This window comes from Eupeodes corollae, chromosome 1 (assembly GCF_945859685.1).
Source record: "Eupeodes corollae chromosome 1, idEupCoro1.1, whole genome shotgun sequence".
NCBI classification, from domain to species: domain Eukaryota; kingdom Metazoa; phylum Arthropoda; class Insecta; order Diptera; family Syrphidae; genus Eupeodes; species Eupeodes corollae.
In genome coordinates this window covers 168,761,101-168,785,345 of record NC_079147.1, presented here as the reverse complement: position 1 = coordinate 168,785,345, position 24,245 = coordinate 168,761,101, and the positions used below count along the sequence as shown (strand labels likewise).

Here is a 24,245-nt window from a genome sequence, read left to right as displayed (position 1 = left end):
TGTCAAATTGCCAGCGGACGAACGACGAGACGCGACGTGTTAATTGCCTTTAAATGGGCTTATCTGTTAAACGACAAGAAAAGAGAAACCCCATTTTCAAATTTTCTCCATTTATATCCATGAATACGTATGTATGTAATGTAACACAATTAATTATTATTATTTTTGTTTGAGGAACGTGATTTGGAATAATAAGTTAAATTGTTAAGAACATACAAACATACTTTGACAGTGCGTATTTAATTTTAGTCTAATCATCAGCTTTCTTTAATTGGGAAGGAAAGTAGGTACAAATTTGTTTTTGTTTTAAATGTCAGCTTATTTAAACCAAGATATGATATTCTCGAGAATTTTTGAAAGGCAGACAAATAATAATAAATGGAACTTGGAAAAGAAAAGTTAAATTATTTATTTTCAGACGAAAACCAAATCACTCTTTTCAGTTCTTACTAATTTTTTTCTCAAGTTCCAAGTATTTGAGATAGAACTTCGATTTATTTGAATGGGAGGCCTAGAATATTAGAACTCAGCTTAGCAATGATTTTACTTTTCCCAAAACCTTGATTTTTGCAATAAATTCGATTTTGGAATACATTTCAGATTACAGGGGTATTTATTGCAATGAATGTTTAGAAAATAAATTTCGATAAATGTTCAATGTTGAAAAAAAAACATATTTATAATACGATTATTGTGGACGTTTTTAAACGTGGACAGTTATTTTTCAGGTCAAACGGTGGATAACATTATATTAACGTACATAAGCATTACGACCCACAAGTCTCCACAAAGGAAAGTAAGACCCATGGAAACCAACATTCAATTTAAAATGGTTAACATTACCTTGGGCAATATGATCAGAAGAAAATGTATGGATAAGAGACAAGTCATCTGTTTGGACATAGTGTGTAATTTTTTTAAATTTATAGATAAGAACATGTGTACTTGGTGAATTATTTAAGAACTCTATTTAAACGACAATCCTTTCAAAAACTCATATTAATATTATTGTCTTTTTCATTTCGACGATAGTATATTTTCTTAAATCGTTTTTAATCTCCCATTGGAGGTTATTGTAATCGGTGCGATTTTTCCAATTTAAAAAAGTTGACATGTCTCGACGTTTCAAAGTCCCTAGACTGCGTGTGTGTGTATGTTCAGAAAGCTTTTTTCGTCGTCCAAGAGATATCGACTTCAAACAAATTTTGTTAAACAGATAATAAGAATAACACAGAAATGACTCTTAACAAAATTGGCGACTTTTTAAATTTTTTATTATATATATCAAACTAATAGTGGAACCGCAGGCAATACTGAGGATATGGAAGGACAACTTCTGCAAACTGTATAACGGCAACGACGTTTATTTATTTATGTTTATTGGCTTGTACCAACTTAATCTACTTAACATCACTTACAAAACCTTTTCTGCTGTTATATGTGAACTCTAAAGCCCATTGTCAAAAACCTTATAGGTCCTTGTCAGATTGGTTTTAGTCCAGGAAAGTCTACAGTCGATCAAATATTCACACTACAGTAGATCCTGGAAAAAACACAAGAAAATCAAATCGACACCCACAATCTCTTCATAGATTTCAAGGCCGCATATAACAGCATCTACAGGAAGGAGCTCTATAAAGCCATGTCTATATTTGTCATCCCTGCCAAACACGTCCGTTTGAGCAGGATGACCATAGAGAATTCGCCCTGCTCCATAAAGGTTGGAAACAACTTAACAGAACTTTTCGGTGTCAAAAAATCACAAGGTGATGGCCGCCATGCGATTTCTTTAATATCGTCCTTGAAAGAATAGTACAGACCTCCCACGTCAACACTAGAGGCACTATCTTTTAAAAGTCTGTCGAATTACTAGCATATGCTGATGGCATTGGTATTAATCGGAAGAAATCAGCGTGATGTCAATGGGGCTTTTGGGAGTATTGATACAGAGGCTGAAAAAATAGGTTTAACGGGTAATGAAGGACCTACAACACTGACGTCTCGGTCAAAACGTGACTATCAACAGACGTAACTGTGAGGTAGTTAAGGACTTCGTCAACCTAGGCTCCGCTATGAAGGCATAAAACAATACCTGAGATCAAACGAAAAATTGCTCTTGTTAACCGCTGCTTCTTTGTTAAAGAAGACAATTTAATAGAAAATCTCTCTCTCGAGCGACGAAAGTGTCGCTATATATGACCCGCATTAACCTCGTCCTGCTATACGGTGCAGAAGCATTGGACATATGACAAAATCGGATGAGAGACCTTGGGTCGTTTCGAGACAAAAGTTCTTCCCGTAGATCACAATGCAACGACTGTCATGATCGGTCACGTAAAGCGCTTGGAAACCAAAGCTTCGGCCCAGAATGATGTTTGATTCTCGATATCTCGTGAATAAATGAAGTTCAAAGTTATTTCATTTTGTGCTTAATTTTCCTAGAAAAATTCAATCTGTATTTGTTCATATATGTACTTTCAACGAATGCTCTACTAAAATTGGTAGACATTGGGTTTCGACTAAAAATCTCGGTAACAAACAAAGATTTGGAAATCAAACTGTTTCATTATATGCAAAATATTGGTTGTAATTCTTAGTTATGTTTTTAGAAAAATATAACTTAAAATTTTGACAACAAAACACAAAAACCTACTTGAATAATTGACAATTTGATGTTTAAATTTCACTCCCATATTTTGTATTTTTAATTTTTGAAATATGTAAATCAATACATACGTACCTATATTCTATTACAGTTCTTAAATCTTTTTTTTTCTGTGGAATCAAATGCAGTGCAGATTAGTAAATAAAAAAGAAACAATACATGTTAATATTTTGTTCAAACATTTTCAATGTTTTGTTTTTTCTTTAACCAAAGTAATGTCCATCAAGTTTTTATTAAACGCGACCGCACCCTACGTACAGTCTATAGAAATTAAAAAATCTACAAAAAACCTCTACATTCCAATATAAATAATAAGCACCATCTTTCAACCGTTCACCACTTCATTGAACTCACATATTACCTACATAAAATAGTCACCACAGGCCCCCTCTTAATATACTCTACAATAATAAAGCCATAGATACATTTTATACTTCTACAGCAGCTGTAGAAACTATTAGAAACAATAACGTGAATAAGGGGGATATCTCAAATTACCATCCAATCACTATAATTACAGGCAAAGAGATTGCATTCCATTTGCACCCAACCGCAGTATTGTTGTTAACAATAATGCACGTGTTCCCCCATTATTAAATTTGCCGACGGGACAGCATTTCTGTAAAGCCTGATAGTCATTGTTACCAAGCAAAATGCTAGTCTTTGTTAGTTTATCTCATTTTACAGGTGTTTAGCAAAAGTCAAAAGCAAAATGATTAATTTTGCGAAAAAAATAATCTCCCTGTCACATCACAAAATTGTGAGTATTTAAAAGACGTACTTTTTATTTATTTTCGCGAATCAATTCCATTGGTTTCTCACAATAAATCCAAGTAATCCATTTAAGACATTTGTATAAAATCTATCATCAGGTTAAACGCAATAAATTTTCAAAACTAGCTAACTTACTTCTACAACTAACCTCAATTTAACTTTAACTTTATGTTAAGGAAACATTTTTATGTAAAAACAAAACTTGTTTTAAACTAATTTTGTATCTTGATGGTTGAATTTTTCTGCGCAATGTATCTAATGGATGAATAACACTGCACCGCTGCGCCCCATTCGTCGACACAAAATAAAGGTTGATAGAAATGACGTAATTTTGTATGGAATGCGATTTTTCTATGATTGATTTAGCCAAAAAAAAATAAACAACCTACAAAATTAAGCAACTTATTTTAAATGCAACAAGTGATACGAATACGCACTTGCAAGCTGCGTCAGTTGTGTAAAAATATTTTTGTTAATGATAATCTCGCAGAGTATTTGCAAAAACTTGCACACAAAGAATATTGTTAGTTAATTTTAATTGTGTGGAGACAGAGGGGATAAATAATGATCATCGGATTATTTTTCTTCTTGAAAAACCTGAATTACAAGACTTATTTCTTGGTTGGTGGTGTTGTAGTTGCTGAAGTATACTTTTTATGATACAAATATCTTTAAGCTTGTTTTGTATACATCTTTTAAAGTCATTCGATTCATTTTTTGTTCGTTTAAAATTGTTTGTCCTTTTTCGATTCATTCTTGGGACATCACCGAACCAGTTTTATGACGTCGTAAATCTGATTTAGGTATGCAGATATGGAACTGAGCGAAAATTAAGATCGATATAAAAAAGAGTACAAATATTCTAGTAGAAAAATATATTAATGAGTGGAAATAATTGATTACGTATCTCACTACTTTATTTGTTTGTTAAAAAAAGCTTCTACAACATATATGAATAAGTTGATATTAGACAGATACAACATAATTTACACAATTAAAGCTTGCGAAATGCACTGCACTTTATAAATTTGCTTTTGTGATTCAAGAATTAGAAGATTTTGAAATCACTATTACCTATCCACACTTAAAATGTTGTTTTTGATAAAAGAGCGTGTCTTGTTCACATAACTCCCTTACTCGACTTTTACAATTTTTACAAAATAACCAACAACAAATACAAATTTGGACACTTCATCTTTAAGTAGAGAAGCCTAAAAGCCAACGATGACAGGTCACGATTTTTCAATTTATTCCAGGTGCTGCACCAAACCACCCCGTGCCGTCCCCACTCCACTGGTTAAGTTTGCGTTGCATGGAAATTGCACTTTGTCTGCAAAGTTTTTCTTCATTTCACAAGCAATCGGTTTGGATTTGCTGAATTTGTTTTATTGGCTTACATTTTTTAAACAGTAGAATTCCGCTTTTCCGTTGAAGATTGCAAATTAGTGTCGTATTTGAAAAATGTATGTAATAAATATGCTTTAAATGTATAATTTAGAAAATACCATTTCTTCTTGAAAACAATTGAAGTTGATCCAATTAAGGATCAATGTTTTTATTTACTTTATTTGTATAAATGAGAATAAGTTGCTTTTATGAAACACTGTATCATTTATTGCGAGAATCATTATTAATTGTTGCATGCATAAATGAGAAATGTCAATTTACGAGTCGGGAAGAGAACATTTTAACGTCATTTTTACTGAGTTTCATTTACTTTATTCGATATTTAAACTTTTTTTCTGTAAGATGCAAATTAAAAGACTTGTTGCTAAATTGATTACTCTATTTTTTATTTAGTTTTTTAAAATACGAATGCGGTACAAATAAAGCATCTCGTGATTATGATAGTAATCCTACAGATCGATTTTTTTCTATTTGAATATTATAGCTTGACAAAATCTATAAAATATATTTCGTGAAAATTGATTTACGGCATAACATTACATAATAATCAAAAGACTACATTAAAAAGTTTATTAAACGAAACTCTTTTGCACATGAATATGTGTCTGTATAACACGACTGGAAAATCAATTTGACCTATTCGATACAGAATTCATTAAGATTTAAATTTAAAATTTCAAATATTGTAAGAACTTTAAGCATTTATAATTTCAAAGAATTTTGTCTGAATGCATGAGCTAGTAACAGGGAGCGAGTTATCAACAGTTTCAAAGTTTCTTCTTCTAGTTTTTCAAGTCATCTAGTCACTCGTAATTACAACCGGATAGAGTGTGACATTCTGAGACCTTTAGTGAAAATCAATTATCTTGTCTTAAAAAAAGTTTTATTCGCCCTTTTTTGAAACCTAAGAGTTAAAAAAAGGGGTGCCCGTGGTATGAGGGTTAGTGCGTTGATTTTTAAGTAGAATAGGCATGGTGGCACGAAAAAAATACACAAAAAAAATTTATAAACAAAATTAAAAATAAAATCTAAAAAAAACACGGAATAAGAAAAAAAGAAGGGCAACAAAATATGAAAAACAAAAAATTAGATAAATAGTTAGATTTGCTGCTGCAGTTGTTCTTGTTTTAAGTAGCTCAAAGTTAAAATAGGTAGTTAAAGTAAGTTTAAGTTTTATTTTAAAGATCTTATTTTAAGTAGTTTTCAAATAAAAATAAAAAAGGATATTGATTTTAGTATTTTTTTCTTCAAATTTTCTAATAAATACAAAACTAAATAAAATTTAATTGAAGTAAAATAGATCTTAAGGCCGAAAGGCATTAGAATTAAGTATCATTAACTTAGAGCGTCCATATGGGACCAGTAAGTTAGTTGTAAGTTATAGTCAGTTAGGCTAGTTTTATGAATTTTTGTCTAGCTTTAAGATAGTTTTAAGAATGAATTAATAAAACTCAATTTACAAAAAAAAGGTGTGTTGGACTGCCATACTGGAGGTCTCGGGTTCGATCCTTGCCAGTGCCATCTAAAGTTTTTATTTTCACGGGTACTGCCTCTTGCGAGGAATAGACAAATTCTCCAAGAGTAATACTTGTCATGAAAAGTGCTTTCTCAAATTAGCCGTTCGGATTCGGCTAAAAACTGTAGGTCCCCACCATTCCTGGCAACATTGCTCGCACACAGGAATGGTTGAGAGTTGTAAGTCACTAGGCCTTGGTTCTTCATGGACTGTGGCGTCACCTAATTTATTTATTTTTTTATAAAAACAGTTCTTCAATATTCCAATAAATAAAAAGTAAATTTTTAATAAAAAATAAATAGAAACAATGTTCTTAAAAACATTGACATCGGGATAAGCAACTATCCACGGAATAGCGAGACTACACTGTACAAGTGCAAATAATCTGCTTGTCTTTTATATCCTCTCTTTCTTAATACATGTACACACATACGTTTTTTATATTTAATGTAAACATATCACGCACGTCGCCAATTGTATTGCATTTTTTTCAGCACCATAAGAAAGCTACTGCACTTTAAATCATAACCTCAGTCACACCCACAATGCAATTCCACGTATTTTGCATATATTCAAGTGTATATCTTCCTGGTCAATCTACTCTTTCAAATGTGTTAGAGCTTAGATACAATCAATTTATTTGAAATAAGTTGCAGTTTTGCTAATTTATGCAACTATTTTAAATGCGTGGGTGCGTCAATTTCAAAATTCAACAATAGAAAGAATGCAGCTATGAGTATATCAAGAACGCCTTTTATAAAACCTTTATTGTTCGGTCGATTAATTTTTTTTTAAAGATATTTAGATATAAATATGTACATACTCACGAATATATTTGTGTGATTATTTTAGTAGTGACTGGTGAAAAACTTACCTAAAAAAAACAGAATAAATTAATAAATTTATGTATATATTTTAGTCGTATGTTTAAATCTTAATTTGTTTTTATTCTATTTTATTAATATTATTATTACATTTTTTAGCAACAGCACTTTATGAATTTTATCACCTATAGTGCAGTTTATTATAAGCTCAAAGATAATTATGGATATTTTGTACAATTTGGAGAAACGAGCTATGACATTGATTCTTATCTTGCCCCCCTTGCAAGCACAGAAGGGGCTCTGCTTAGGTATTTAGTTAAATTTTAAAGTATATTTTTAAATATTCTATCTGAGACTAACATTATAAGTTTAATTGGTTTTTAATGATGATCAGTAGCGGATGGTATTATGAATTTGATTTTCCATATTAATGCCGACATTAATTAATGAGAATCAACAAGATCGAAGTTCCCTTCCGTATTAGTTGAGTATTCAATACAAATAACAACGCTCTGATTCTTTGAAACGTTGTTCTTTTGTTCAACATCTGATTAAAAGTTTTTGTTATAAATAAATGCAAAAAATCAAATCTTTAGAAAACCATCATACATTGAATCTTGTCCAGTTGAAGCACAAAATGGAGTAAATATCAATAAACACATTCTAAATAATTATTTCATTTGGCAGCATCTAACTGCCACCAACATTTCGCAATCTGAAACTCCATCTATACTTAAATATTTGTACTGACTTATATTTTTGAACTTGTTGTTGTTTTGCGATGTAGCCTATTTACCTTAAAAAAATGCGGTTAACGGTTGAACGCAGTGCTAGCAATAAGGCTGCGCATTAGTTTTGAATATATGCACATTGCAATGAGTTGAAAATTTTAAATCTGCTAAAGAATTTCACATTCGTGTAGAGCAACTAAAAAAAATCCTGTAATTTACAGTACGTCCGAAATGAGGCTCAAGGGTTAACTGATAAGCATTGTTAAAAGAAAGTGTTTAACCGTTAAATTGTTTGAGGGGGGAATGCAACTGCTATTCTTTAGAGCATTGTTTATGAAAATAGTTAAAATAAGAATAGACATAAAAGTGTACGACGCAGCCGGAGGTGCTCAAGTGATACAGATGTCTCGGTCAGACAAAGGTCACCTATAATTTTTAAAGCTCTCTTTTGAAGTCTATCCAGTAGGTTTAAATAGTTTATTGAAGCACATATCCAAATATCTGAATTGGACGCGAATTTCGGACAAATTAAAGTTTTATACATATATTATAACAAGATCAGTAAAAAATGTTTTGCATTGGCAGAGAAAACCTAAACAACTGAGTTTTTGCTGACTTGAAATATGTTTTCACTCCACAAGATATGGTTTGTGGTGCACAAACCTATCTGCCTAGTTATCTACACTGTGATTTCCCATTAATTCTGTCTAGATGACAATTCAATTAGCTTAACATACTGTGCCGTTGTTATTCCACCTTCTAAGTATAATCATTTAAATGTGTGGTAACTGAAGTCAGCAAAGCAATTTAGCTAGAGGATTTGCGAACTTTTAGAACTTTAGCAAGTGCAAAAGAGTGACATTTTGTATTCTCTATACTTAGCAGGGTATAGATAAAAAAGCTTGTTTAAATTTTAATTAAGTGTTTGCTACGCATGAATATTTAGATTTTTAAATATTAATGATGTTCATTGATAAAAACACATTTTGTATTATATCAAATAATGAAGAAGAAAAAGATGTACAAAATTGCCACTTGTTTGTATTTTAATAGCAAAACCTGAACAACTTGTGTTAATAGTATACAATTGTAAGGTCGTTTGTTTCTGTACAAGCTGCAATACTCATGGATTAAAGGTGACCCACTCTGAATAAGCTAACCCTTAAAGTATGTAGTAAAAAATACGTCTATAAATTTTAATTTTAAGTAGTTTTTGATGTAGTCAGAATTTAATGACTACACAAATCCTAGCAATAAACCATAAATTTCACCGCTGTTAGATACATTTTTTTTGCAAACATTTTCCACTTAAATAACTTTCCCGAAGCAATATTTCTTCGCCGAAAAAAACCAATCAATCTTAATAATGTTAGTTAGTTTTTTAATCGATTTGCTTAAGATACTTTGCCATTGCTAGACTTTTTGTATCTTACAGAGTGTATGATCTTCACAATCCACTCATGTGTTTTGAGGCAAAAAGTTCGATTGATTACCTACACACATTTATGCCTCTTTATAGAAAGTGAAATTTGTTGGCCTATTAATGATGGCCAGGTAAGTGCAAAAAAAAAACGACAGCATACAAAATAAAGAAGAAAGTGACCATCAAGTGCATTAGCCTCATCCCAATCGTTGTACACTGATATATATTTATGTTTATATTAACACTTAAATTGCACTGTCATCATCTTGGTGTACGTTTCACTCCTTAAATAGTCATTGAGACCTTCTGGAGTCTTGAATGCCTTTCGTCAGACAACAGTCTGCATAGATGTACTGTACATGAAAGCTGAACGATAATAAAATAAAGTGAGATATTTGCAGCTTTATTTACAGGTTAATATATATATAGGAGCTGACCAGGCCACGCGTTGCTGAGGCTAACGTTTTTTGTCATAATACATTGTTGTAAACCATTTAAGGGAAACGGTAGAAGAACATCAGACATGGGCACAACCATGCTTTTTACAAAACATGGCAACTTTCATGAGTTCATAAAATGAACTTATATGTTTATTCCAGTTTGTAACAAATGAGTATATTACAAAGTTGTAGTAAATAATATGTGACAGTTCAACTTAAAAATGAGGTAGGTAGGATGGATAGTTTAAAATCTTCTAACAATAATATTTATTATTTTCAATTATAAATATTTTAATTTCAATTTAACTATGCACAATATTTTTGGTAAAGCTGTCCATGGTTTTCCTACACGTAAACATGGAACATATTGGTGCTCATAAGAAGAACATGGATTTTCCAAGTTTAAACCACAAATGAACATTGTTTGGCCTTGAGGCTGATTTATATACATGGTTAAAGATAATCGAATTAGAAACTGTAACATTCTAAAGGGTATGGTACAATCTGAGGGTACCATTGTAATACGTGGTAACAGAACCACTTTCCCTTTAAACGTTCCAGTTAAAATGGTTTCTTCAAGAATATTTCCGGTGATCTATTACAAATGTGAACTATCATTTTCATTAACAACAGTATCGATTGATTTAAAAGACTGCTAACAACTGTTGTATCTGAAAGTTAATTTCGTAAACATCAACATTTTTGGCATCCAAAATAGACCGATGACTAGTTAGTTATGCTATTAGCTAGTTATGATTCAAATAATTAGTCTGTATTTCCGGAATAATACTCTGAATTAATTTTGTTCGTGAAGAACAGTCCAGAAATTGTCTGACAGTTTAATGCATTGTGTATTTTGCAGTTCTACTTTACCATTACCAATATCTAGTAATAGTTCGGAAAATATTTTTGCTAATAATTCATTTTGCAATCGTACGCGTATGTTTCTGGTCAATGAAAGTGTTTCAATACTTCGCCATAAGAATGATTTTTACAGGCATTAATCTCATCCCCGAAAGTAGAGCGAAATATAAAGAAAGTAAAGTTAAGTATAAACGGTGAGGTCTGGTGGAAATCACAAGACAAAAGTAAGAAAGTTTATCATTGCCGTTTTAATCTTGCATAGTTCTGGTGGATGCATAGTGGTTATAACATTTAATTGTAGCTTATATATAACGTTTGGAAGTTTGACATAGCGCCACTAACAACACTTACGAAAACCATTCAACAGATGTCTCCATCTATCGTTTGGAGCAAACAGATAATTGAAAAGGCAAACATTTGCAATAAAATAATATTTCGATCATAAATTGAGATGTAAGGTATCCTATCTTTCAAGTTGGATCTAACTGTACATGGTGTGCGAATTTGATTGAAATCGGTTCAGTAGTTTAGTGGTCCATCGCGTACAAACGTAGTATCCGTAGCGTGATGGTTAGTGCGTTGGACTGTCATGCAAGGGGTCTTGGGTTCAATCCTTGCCTGTGCCATCTAAAGTGTTTTCACGGGTACTGCTTCTTGCCAGAATTGACGAATTCTCAAGAGTAACTTTTGTCATGAAAAAGTGCTTTCTAAAATTAGCCGTTCGGATGTGAGGAAGAACTCTTTAAATGAATTAGATACTCGAATACCTATTTCGATTCATTGCAAGTCTTGTTTTCTTCTATGATATTTAAAAAAAATGATCATTCCCTTTAACTTAATAAGTTTCAAGAGTTAAGAAATTTTCAAAAATAAATTCATTTTAAAATAAATTAAATTTATAACACATTTTAGAATTTGTAACTGATCTGTTTTCTATTTGATTTCCCTATGAAAATATATAAAAGCATATTGACAGCTTTCATTTTGAAATAAGGCGTGTAAAACTTGGCATTTGGTATTTACTCGTTTTGACAGCTTTTATACTTTAGCTTAAAATATTTAGTAATCACACAAAATGTTAGTTATTGACACAATAACAAGGCCAATAATTTCCAAATAATCTGTCTCTGCTGATGGTGGGAATGTTTCGAAGAAAACAAAAAAAACACATCGAATACATAAATCCACTCAACTACCTGTCAATAACGCACCCATGTTTTAAGATTCTTTGTAACTTAAAATATTTGTTAATTCTTAAAAGAAAATATTTATTCAATCAATGTTATATTTCCAGGTAGAAATATAATTTGAAGTACACTACACTTCATCTGAATAGATACAATGCTTAAATATTTTTCAAATGTCATGAATCTTATATATATTTGTATTTATTTAAAAAAAAATCAACCTAAAACATCTCCACAAATTATTTTTGCTAAAGTAAGTCATTTACGGTTGAAAGTGAGAAGTTTCCCTTTTTAGCAAGTTTTCGATAAGACCGTTTATTCGACTTTAATAAATTTTACACTTTTATGAATTATAATGTATCTTAAACAATTACAATTTCAATAAATGTCCTAAAATGTATTATCTTGTGCATAAAAATTGTACCTTCGCAATTGAATCGAGGTGTAAATAAGTCAAGAAAATTACCTGAGATTCATTTCGAAAATGATTATTGGGTAAGGCTATAGAATTCGAAGATGGCGAACCGACTATATCCATGGTTGGTGTATATTTTGTTTTGCTTTTTTTCAAATATCTTTAACTGTGTGTTAAAAGTGGACTATCCGTGTTATTCCAAATATAAATGTATGCGTGTTGATAGATTTAAATCACTCGTTTCACAGGTAAATTATGATTTCACGATAGTTTATAGAAAATAGAAATAAATTTATATTCATTTACGAATATTACTTCTCACATTGTTTGAATTTCATTTCAAACTCGATTTATAATTTTTTTTTTTTAACATTCCCACTCAAACAAAGTAAGTATGGAAGTTACAACACAGAAAAGAAAGAAAACACCCTTCGATTCAAGAAGAACAGAAAAGAAAACTGAACAAAAACTAAAATATCAATATGGCAACGCAACAGGTTGTGAACAACTACAGGCACTTGTAACATTTTTTTTTTTCAATTTTTAATACACGATTTTTTGAATATACAAGTATATTTATATTATTGGTTTTAAGGCACCTTAGTTTGATTTTTATTTTAATGGTATAAAATGGTATAAACGGCACATTTGATGAAAGCTTATATAATTCAAAAATATTAATTTGAATTTCATATTATCGCGTCAGACGGTGGTCTCGAATAAGGTTGAAAACAATAGGTTTTTAAACATCGAATTATATTTCTTTTTGTTGATTTCTTTCGTTTTATATTGAACAAGAAATATTAGATTCCAATTCTTAAGCCATTTGAATCTATTGACACAAAAACAACAAACAAATCTCGACCACACTCCACGTAACGACAAACTCTATCTGAAATGGACGCTTTGCCACATTGAGTGCTTTAGCCAAGATTTCCCCGTCTATAGATTCAACTTACCAAACCGAATAACAACTTGAAGCAATGTTGCTTGCTTGGCTGCCACTGCTTGAGACACAGCTATACCTTGTGGAGAGTTTTTCTGTTTTTTTTTTTTTAATTTCATTTTGTGTAGAAATAGCATTTTCGAACGACGACTACAATGACAACAACCTACCAAAAGGCCCTACCTAACCAAACTCCAAAGCCATTGTAAGATAGGAAGAGTGAAGAGGAAACCAATGTTAAATAGTTGGTTAGAAAAAGCGAGAACGAACGAACAACTTTAGTCCAGGAATGCAATCTAAGATTGAGGATTTGCAGGGGTTTGAAGCGGGAATAAGGACATGCATTTTAGTTATATCAACTGGCTCGTTCGTAGGGATTCTGAAAGTGGTTTTTTGGAAGAGAAAGAAGAAGCAAGAGAAAAGACATAGGTACTCAATATAGGAATTAAATACCTGTAAGATGTGCATTTGATGGATTTTTTTTTAAATTTACACGTAAATGCTGAACTTTTGTGGTGGTTCAGGAAATCAAAGTAAAAAGAAATAGGATTAAAGGGGCATATGCGATGACACCTCTTCTTCTATAGGTTTTACTTACAAAGACAATTTTTTTTTTTTGAATACAAAAATAGAGCACAGCAGTAGAACGGGGTTAGGTTATGGGTCCCTTTTTATTTTTAGTGTGGGTGAGAAAAAGAAAAGAATTGGGTTAAATTCGAAACCATTTCAAAGAGTTTGAGGTGAGGACACAATAATTGAAGAGTTTGGTAGGGGTACATCGTACATGAGAATGAGAATGAAGTGCCCCACATAAAGTTTACTACCTTATTTGACAACTGGAGCGTGTTTAAACTGAAAGTTTTCTTTTTGCCATGATTTTAATATTGCTAGTTAATAAACTGAAAATTGTATCCTTAATAATATAAAAGCATTTCATTTGAATTGAAGTAGTACATAATGGTTAATGCCTGAAACACAAACACGCTTCTGCTTCGGCTTCGTCTGTGTTACGTTGGGCATGCTTCGAGGTTGCTTTGAATGACACTCCCAATATGGCATTTCTAAAATGGCACTTCTGTCATTAGCAGCTGTTATTTTGTCTCAAAATAAGAAAAAAATATGAGTTTTGAAATCGAAAAAATTAAATTTATCGCCGAATTAGCATACATAGCCTTTATTAACCAATGGGAATCCCTCCAAAACAAATGTATTTTGTTGATTGACTTTTTTACAGCAGTGGAGCTGTTCATCAAATTTTAACTAGAGCTTCCGTTTGAAGCCACATTACGTAACATTACGTTATTTTCTTACGATTGTCAAATAAAACGTGAGGTCGAAGCTTCATTGTGATAGCATGCATTGAATTCGTATGCCTGAACTCGTAAAAGTCAGGCGAAGCGTGTTTGTGTTTTAGTCATAGTGCGTAGGGGTCTTGGGTTTAATCCCTACCTGTGCCCTTGAGAGGAATTGACAAATCCTCCAAGAGTAATTCTTGTCATGAAAAGTGCTTTCACAAATTTGCCGTACGAAATCGGCTTAAAACTGTAGGGCCCCTTCATCCCTGGTCGCATCCCACAAATATTCAAATATTTGATTTTAATTTTTGTTAACAGTTTCAGAAATAAATTTTAAGCACTCTACTAAAACAATCTAGCCAACAACACATACTGTTAGAATTTGTTGCTCAAATTATTTTTTGAATTTTACTGATTTGTATTTATTTCGTTTAAATACATTTGAAACATTTAATTGTTCAAAAGATGTATACAAAACCATTACTCTTTAAAGCAAAAATGAAAAGAAAACTAGATCGATATAATTATGTTCTAGTATTTTGTTTATTAAACTATTTTTCAAGGCATCAACTCAATCAATAGTATCTTTTTAACCCCCAAGTAGACCCCTGTCGAACCCTTTCAATTTTTGTATAAGCCTATTACCACTGAAAATCGATACGTATTATATGCATGGAAAGAAATTCAGACAACGATGTCACTTACCTTTTTCTCTTTTACTTTTTACAAGGCAATATTAATGCTGAGGCTCAAGTAAATCCGACAAGTATACAATAGTCGGTCCAGGATTAATGGAAGTCTTTCTATTAGAGCAAAAACGAACCGAACAAAAATCAAACAAAATAAGAATAAGTAAAGTCAAACCTTACAGAAAGGTGTATTAGTCTAGGTTTAGCTGACGAGGCCTTTGGTCGGATTTTGATGGTAGGTCGACCTATTCCAAACAGGAACTTTAAACCTAAAAGAATTTAAAAATAAAAATAAAACCAACCACACAATCATCCAACTTCAATCGCGAGGATGTTGCTTCGGATGAAGGAATTGTACAGAAAAGTAAAAACAGATAAAAGGCACAGGGAAAAGGAAGTGCTTACAATAGAGCTTCTTTATTCCGTACATTTACTTTTCTAGTGGCACATATTTTTGGTTCTAACTTAACCCTTTATTACCCTTTATACCTTTATTAATAAAAAGTAATACAACTTATAAAAGTAAAGTGAAGTTATTTTAATTGGTCTCATTTGTCGATAGATTTTTTAGAGTTGAGTCTGTGCCTGCGTATAAACGTACGTTCGTACATAAGTACATTCTGAAAGCTTTTTTCGTCATACATATCTCAAGAACCAGTGAAGATATGAGCTTCATTTAAATTTTGTTTTACAGATAAGGACTCCAAAAAATTTGAGTGGGTAGTTTTTTTACCATAGCAATTTTAAAGAAGTACAAATTTTAGTTTACCCAAAATAACTCAAAATATATGATCAGCATTGATTTTCGACTTAAGTAGCTTTTTAAAAATTCGACTTAAGTAGCTTTTTAAAAATTAAAGATATAATAAAAAACATTGTTTTCAACGTGCAGTAAAATTTTGAGATAAATCAAGTAAACAGTTTTTGTTTTAATAAAAACCTACAAAAAATTAATAAAAGTTGGTAAAAATTGGTTTACGACTTAAATATCATTTTAAAAGTTAAAGATATTGGCTCCAAACTAAATTTATCTTAGAGAAAATATTGTTTTCGACATTCAGTTAAAAATGGTTAATTTTAGTTAATTTTTTAGAATAATTCAACTGATAACTTTTTAAACAGAACACCGAAAACTTACAAAAATAACAAAAAGCTGACAAGAAATGGATTTCGAAAAGTTAGAAAGGGGAAAGTCCTTTTATTTATACATTGGACCAAACAGAAGATAAAACTTGCTTTGTTAAAAACAAAAATAATTTTTCTTAATTTTGTTAAAGGGTGTTTTTCTGAACGCATTCGAACTTCAAGAAACTCGTGTTATATAAAAGATTAAATTCTGCCCAGCCATTAACAAAATACTAGGTACCGCCACGCGTTGCATCCGTATATCTGGAATTTTACTGTACTCACAAAACCTAAAGTCGAAAGAAAGAAAAGCCGATAAAACATGGATTAGGTAAGTTGAGGTAAGCAGTTACTATTTTGAGCAGGTTTTATGTTAAAGAATTTTGTTTTTATTTTTATTTTTCGTTGTCGTTGTTATTTTGTTTTGCTTTTTGGATTTTGTTGTTCTACGAGTATACCGCTGAGACCTAACGAGAGGCACTCATTTTTCTTGTTTTTCATTGTATCTGTATTTCATTATGAGAAAATATTATTAAAGTATTTGTGTGATGTGAGATGTGACAGTGCAGGAAAGGAGGGAGAAGGAGAACTCTCCACCGAAGTCTCCCATGAATAATTTTCGAAATTTATCTAAGACACTTTTCAGAATTGAATAGTTTTGCTACCTGCTTTGGTGATTTAGCGACGCAGTTCGACGCGTTAATACTTACTGAGTAAAAATGACAAGAGTAGATTATATGATCATTTGCTGGTAGTATGAGTTAAACTCACCACTCTTTTAAAAAGATCTCTCTTGTGCATGTTTTTGGCCTTTCTAAAAGTGAGTTTTCCACACAAAAACGAAGCTTTTTGTTCAGCTCTCGATCCCACTTAGACATTTTATTTCGCGTTTATAGTTCTAAAGCAAAAGATAGTTACCCAGTGAGTGCGCAAAATATTGTATTGAATGATACCGGTTATATGCCCTTCTGGTATCATTGTATGGGTATGACTTTATACCTAAGTTTTATTATAAATCAACATGATGACGGAATGAACTGACCGAAGTTTGTTAAAATATGCAAGAAGTTTCAGAAGCACTGGTGCTTGAGTGCCAAAGAAAAATTTGTAGCTTTGTTTTGTAATCTTAGCTTGATACATTATTTAAAATTTAAATATATTTATGTTTGAATAGATTCAAGTTTGGTTACGAGTTTGTCATCTTTTTTTTCATAAATAGTGAATAAATACTCATTTAATGATTTTATAATGAAACTTGTAGATGCATTTATGTATTGCTTTAAAAAAATATTCTTCAGCAGTTAAAAACCGACCCATACTTCTGTCTCTTGTAGCATATTTGTAACGATTCAAAGATTCACAAATCCTTCTCTCAGCGTATGCAATTTTGACTTTTCTGGAGAAAATTGTTTTAAATTTGACATAAGTTAATTTGACCACTATACCATGCCTCATGGGAATGTGTTGAATATGTTTTAGCTTCTCATTTCTATTGCGGATTTCGCAGTTCATTAAGTAGTGGCTGCATTTGATTACACTGTGTGTTTTAATTTTACAGTTTAATCGATTGTTTAAACTGAACTGTACTCCCAATGTAAACTTCTGAATTATTCTCGTATGAAGTACTTAAGTTAGCTAGGTAAACACTGCAAACGGCTAGGATGAGGCTATACATTTTCGCTTATTATAGCTGGTGGAAACAAAATAGTTTACTACCTGTGGAAAGGTACGTACTTCACATTTAAAAATTATTAAAAGGAAAGGATAAATTGGAAACAAGCGTTAGGTTTTCCCAATATCAAATAATTAACCACTAAAAAAGAGTATATAGAATGCTCCACATATAAAATTTCAAAAATTTCAAATATGAAATATTTATATTTTATGCTTTAACAAAATTTATTTATTAAATTAGTAATTTTCGGAAATAATACATTTTTGTCTGCCACCTTCATAAACTTTATCAAAAAGCATTGGCCAAACGTTTTAAATCATGAATCAGCATTATGACTGCTTATAACTTTCTTGATTCTGTTAAGTGTCATTACTATGTCAAATCCTGATAGTCCTAGATCATTAAGAGAATATATTTTTGCTCTTTCTGTAGCTGTCAAAATCTTCCCGGAACCCACGTGTATTTCAAATTAAATAAAACTGTTGTTTTTAACGCTCCTTTAGATATAATATACAAAATGTTTAAAAGATCGCACTTGTAAGATCTTGTATTCGCTATTTTTTAACTTCCCATAGGAAGTTATTGTAATGGGTCCGATTTGTCAAATTGAAAATTTTGAAATTTCGCGAATTTCAAGGTCTCTAGAGTCGAAATAAAAGATTTTTAGAAATTTGTCTGTGCGTGCGTGTGTAAGTACGTTCGTACGTTTGGGACGTTTTTTTTGTTGTCGAAAAAATAAATTTTGTAATACAGATAATACAGATAAAGATGAAGAAAATTGCGTGGGTATTTTTTTTTTACCATAGCAGTTTAAAAAGAATTTGAAAAGTTTGGTTCACCCTAAATATCTTACGAACCAAAAACGCTAGAGAGAACTAAATTTTATATAATATATTGCAACGTGATACCAAACCAGTATATTTAAAGAAAATCCAATTAATGTATTTTTTTTACAAACCGAAAAACCTGAAAAAAATTGTCACCTCGAAAATTTTACGAATACAAAATGATTTTATCACCAAAACAATTTTTTGAAAAGAAAAATTAAGTTTTTAAAATCTGGTAAAATTCTGAGAAAAATCGAATTAATAGTTTTTTTTTATAAAAAAAATAAAAACCTAAAAAACACATTACTTAAAGTTGCTAAAAATTGATTTTCGACTCAAATATCTTTTACAAGATTTGAGATTATGGCTTCCAAATAATTGTATCTTATAAGCAATATTGTTTTTAACATTTTGAGAAAAATCGAATTGACAGTTGTTTTAAAAAATTAATAAAAGTTGGTAAAAATTGATTTTTTACTCAAATATCTTTTCAAAAATATGAGATAATGGCTTCCAACTAATTTTAACTTATAAGAAATACTGTTTTTAACATTCGACAAAATTTTGAGAACAATTGAATTGACAGTTTTTTTTACAAATAATGAAAACATAAACAAAAAAATAATAAAAGGTGGTAAAAATTGATCTTAAACTCAAATATCTTTTCAAAACTTTGAGAAATTCGACAAAATTTTGAGAAAAATTGAATTGACAGTTTTTTTTACAAATAATGAAAACATAAACAAAAAAATAATAAAAGGTGGTAAAAATTGATCTTAAACTCAAATATCTTTTCAAAACTTTGAGATTAACTAAAACTATTTTTATTTTTTTTTAAATAATGTTGTCAACATTCAGTAAAATTTTGAGAAAAATCTAAAAAAAGTACAAAAATTTGGTAAAAATTGATGTTCGGTTCTTGACATCTCTCAAATAAATTTCATTCGTCCAATTTGTAAAAATTTAAGAGATGCTACTTAAATTGGTAAACATTTATTTTCGACTAAAAATCGATTAAATAAAAAATCGGTTCCAAAATGTGTGGCCTCATCCAAGTAGTTGTGTTAATGTCATTCAAAGACGTACCGATTTGTTCCCTTTTTGCATATATAAGACCCTTAAAATAGGAAGCCCTCATCACGATTTCTCATTATATTCACCCCCAATTGCATTTATATTCATTTTCGAATTGGCTAACACCTCTAACATTTCCCTAAACCTTACGGCACACTTCTAGTTCCCCAAGAGTTAAGTTAAATCTTTATCTCACTTGTAGTGGTATGTACCCACCCAATTTGTTTCCTATTGAAACAAGACCAACTGCAAACATACATATACGTACATACTACTCACGTTTTAACCTTAAAAGTACCATAAACCAACATTCAAAACAATGTTGCATTCCAACCCAACAAAACATGAAAAATAGGTGTAGATGCGAGAAGGTATAGCCACGTTGAGGAATGATGACAAATGAATTTTAATGATGTAGGTACCCTTGGTGCACCCTTTTCCTCTTACCCTGCTACATGAGAGCTCTCAGGTATAAAACTTAAGCCAAAGTAGAAAATAAAATAAATGAAGTATAAATATACAACCGAATAAAATTCAAGAAAGTCGTCGTATTTTGGGACTATATTTATAGCTCTGCATTAACAGTCGCACCTTTAATAAACGGGTATATTCCTCCTTCCAAGGTAAAGGTAAAGGTATAGGAATACATAAACACAAGTTTTCATTCTCTGGTGGTAGGTATGCAAAGAACCTAAAATAAAACAAAAGTAATTTAGAACAGGAAACCAACAAAACAAAAAAAAAACATTAAGGGAAGACGTATGCCAGCCTTGCAAAAATTATTTAAATTCCTAATATGTAATGTATGTATTCCCTTATGGCTATATATTCATACACACATACGCTTGTACATACATGTATTTGTCAGGATTCTACATACGTTAATGCCACTGGACACAAGAGCCAAAGATTTAAGCTTACAGGAAGTAACAGCTGACGTTGAGTCATCCTGAATGGACCAGAAGTAAATACATTTTTTTCAGACTGTCAACTCTATTAAGGTTGGCACTACAAGGCCATGGACGTAGTCAGAAAATTATTAGCTAGAAGAAATTAAATAATTGCTAAACTAATGTTGATGGGTTGTACAGCTTCCCATTAAAGCTCGAATATGAAAAGAAATAATGAAATTGAAACATATATAATTGTATCTCTAATTTGGGCAAGAAAATCTGGATCGTTCTATCCCTCTGAAAATGAAGTAAGATACAAATTATGAGCTTGATCAAAATAACAGTACATCAGTTGATATAATGCCAACGTTAAGTTTTAAAACTTGTACTTGTATATGAAATTGTCGATGTTTTGAAAGAATTCATGTAACCTTGCGGATAAAGTGGCAGTCATGAAGTCTTTTTAACGATGTTATAGTAGGCCCACATACGAAAGATAGATTTGTTCCGAATTTTTTACTGGTAAGATTAAAATTCATACGAATTTATCACTTCTTATTCTGGACGAGCGATTGAATGCTTGTAGACATTAAACCAAAACCAGTTCCAACGAAAATATTTAACAGCTGCTTTGTAGGTCCAATTTCTGATGGCTGGGGACCGTAAGTAAGTAATAACGCGCCGAATATTATCTTCTAAGGCGTCAATTGTGTTGGGATAATCTTTGTAGACAAGCGACTTCACAAACAAAAATGGTCCAGCTCTGCTTTATTTATTTTGTATAAAGTTGAAATTATAAATTTGTAGAAAATTATATAAAGTGGCCACCATTAGGTTTGAAATACAAACTTAAGCGATCCGCCCATGCATAGATGCTGCACGAACGATTTCCAGAGGGGTAAACGAAGCTGCTGTCTTAAACAAATCAGCTTTTAGAGACGCAATATTTCGGTAAGGCTTGCAGCAAGCATTCTTCTCCAATACATTACATTACGTTATAATCCAGGCTTGCCGGCAATTAAGGTCTAACTTAATTGTTTTAAAAATCCACAAAAATGAAAATTTGTAACAACCTCATACGACACTCCCCATTGAAGCAACATTTTCTTGCGCAGAGCCTCAATCAAGTGCTGTTCAGTACTTCCACGGTAAGTGCCAAGCCTAGGACTTTTTTATGAGGCGTCACATCGTTCTTGTTTGAATTTTCATTCCTCGAGCCATAACTCTCTGATTGCTGAGGGGATTTCTTCGGATTCTTTCCGTAACTACCTTGATTACTGCTAGCGTTTTACTTTGACCATGTCACCCACTTCTTCCTCTATCGCCAACAGAGGATATATTTTTGTACAGTGTATAAGAGCGATATATGATTTTTTTTGTCGATATCTAACACATTTGTCGTCAAGCACTTTGTAGACTACCAATAGAACGCATATTAGGTATTATGGAACAAAAAAGTCTATAATTTGAAAAACATTCACTTCTAAATTACCAACGAAAGAACTTTCAATCAAAAACTATTTTCACAGCAATATTATTTCTGTTATTTCATTTCCATTTCGATCTAAAAACTGATGAAAACATTTTCTTCTTAGGAGAAATGGTTTGCAGAGGTACATCCCTTTTTCTTCATTATAGAGTCAAATATAATTTATGCTACTCGTATATGTATGCAATACATAATTATTAGTTTAACTAACCACTTACCTATGTACATTTTAAAACTTCGAAATTATTAAAGAATTATTTTCTCTTTCATTTTAAGCTGATTTAGGTTCATCCAATTACAAATGACAAAGCAAAATAAAAATAAGAAGCACGTGGAATTGCAAACTTTATTTAGAAAATGTTTCAATATTTTTTTTTTAAGTTTGGAATTTTCGACGTCTATTTTTGAGAGGTTTGCAATTTTTTGTGACAGTTTCCAAAGAAAATATTGACAATATTTTTGGTGTAACAGAAAATAGTTAAAACACAGTCTTTATTTAAAAAAGCTGTATAGAGCCTACATAAAGTTATGTAATCCCTAACATGACCTTAAGGGAAAAATGCTATTTATAAAACTTATGCAAGGTTGCATAGTCCCATATAATAAGCTGAACGCGTTTTGAGGTTAAATAGAGCCTACATAAGGAAATTATTGTTATTATCTCGTAAATACCATTTTGATTTCTCTCCATTTTTAAAATTAAAAAGAAAACAATAATGCCTTTCCAATTCAGCTCGATTATTAATGATTTTTATAATTTAGATCGCGTTTTACAAACGAGAGGGCGGAAAGTTTATAAAAATGGGTCAACCCAATGAGCCTAAGAAACGAAGAATTTAAAAAAATATATAGATTTTCGAAATTGGAGCATTAGCTACCAAAAGACCTTTGTTTATTTAAATGCCAAACTATTAACAAGTTCCGTCAAATATAAGAGTTTCCAAAGGTGGCTGGGGCCATTGACTGTACCCACATAAGGATCCCAAAAGAAGTACGCCCATCAGGACAGTACTTTATAAACAGAAAAACCCAATAGTATGAGACAAATCCCTAAAAAATACTGACATTTTTTGCCGCTGGAGAGGCAGCACTCATAACTCACGAATTTTTAGGGAAAGCAAAACAAAGATTTGATGATGGTCGTCTGCTTGGAGCTGGTGGGCATTCTTGTACTAATACCCCCGTTTTGAATCCTCGAACGGATGCTGAAATAAGGTACAATATTACTCATATAGCTACTTGTTACTCGAATCAAACATTCCGCATTTTGTTATCAGTTCTTCAAAACTTGACATTTGAATTGACACCACACAAATTTGTATGTTTTATTTCTTATGACAAACAGATGATTTGATAGACAGATAAATGTAATAAGATTGCTCTATTTTGGTACTTTTTGCAACGTTACATAGAGCCTACATAAATCCTTATGCACTGTATAACTATTCTAATTCTATAAAATAAGACTGAAAGTTAATAATATTGAAATTGAACTAAAACTAGACGCTGAGGCCCCCGACTACGACTTTGTTTGGAGTGTGTCTGCATGCGTTTGTGTTATTTTTTTTTTTTGAGCATTCTAATTTCCTCGTCTTATTTTCTGATGTGGTTTTGCAAGATCAACAATATATATAAAACATATAAACAAAAAGAAATTAACCGAGATCCCTTTGGCTCCATGGACAGTGCACAGCACAGGTGTGCATACGTTAATTAAATCTTCACCTGAAGCTGGTTTTGCTTTGTTTGTTCCAATGACTGGCGCTGGCTGGCCGACTATGATGTAGCTATCGATGGTTTGTACGTTTGTACGTTCTCCAAGCAAGGAACTCTCGAATATGTTTACCACCATTGGAGCGACCTTAATTCAGGTTGACTTGTATTTTTCATAAGAAAACGAAAATCACAAGGTTCTGGTTGATGATGATAAAAAGGGACAACTCTCGTTCTTTTCGTAGATATTTATTTTGCGATTAGATTATATAT

The 24,245-nt window shown here is 31.5% G+C and overlaps 1 protein-coding gene across 8 annotated transcripts in view; it reads right to left on the bottom strand.

The window, feature by feature from the left end:
• Positions 1-24,245, bottom strand: part of LOC129940651 (tight junction protein ZO-1) — a 188,118-nt gene that overhangs the window by 54,064 nt on the left and 109,809 nt on the right. Inside the window, exon 1 of one of the 8 annotated variants that reach the window (XM_056049047.1) lies at positions 12,298-13,198. The exons of the other annotated variants lie outside the window; for them this stretch is intronic. Within the exon in view, the coding sequence (XP_055905022.1) occupies positions 12,298-12,369 (72 nt within the window). The 5' untranslated portion in view covers positions 12,370-13,198. Of the gene's footprint in view, positions 1-12,297; positions 13,199-24,245 lie in introns of those variants that run through there. 8 annotated transcript variants of the gene reach the window in all.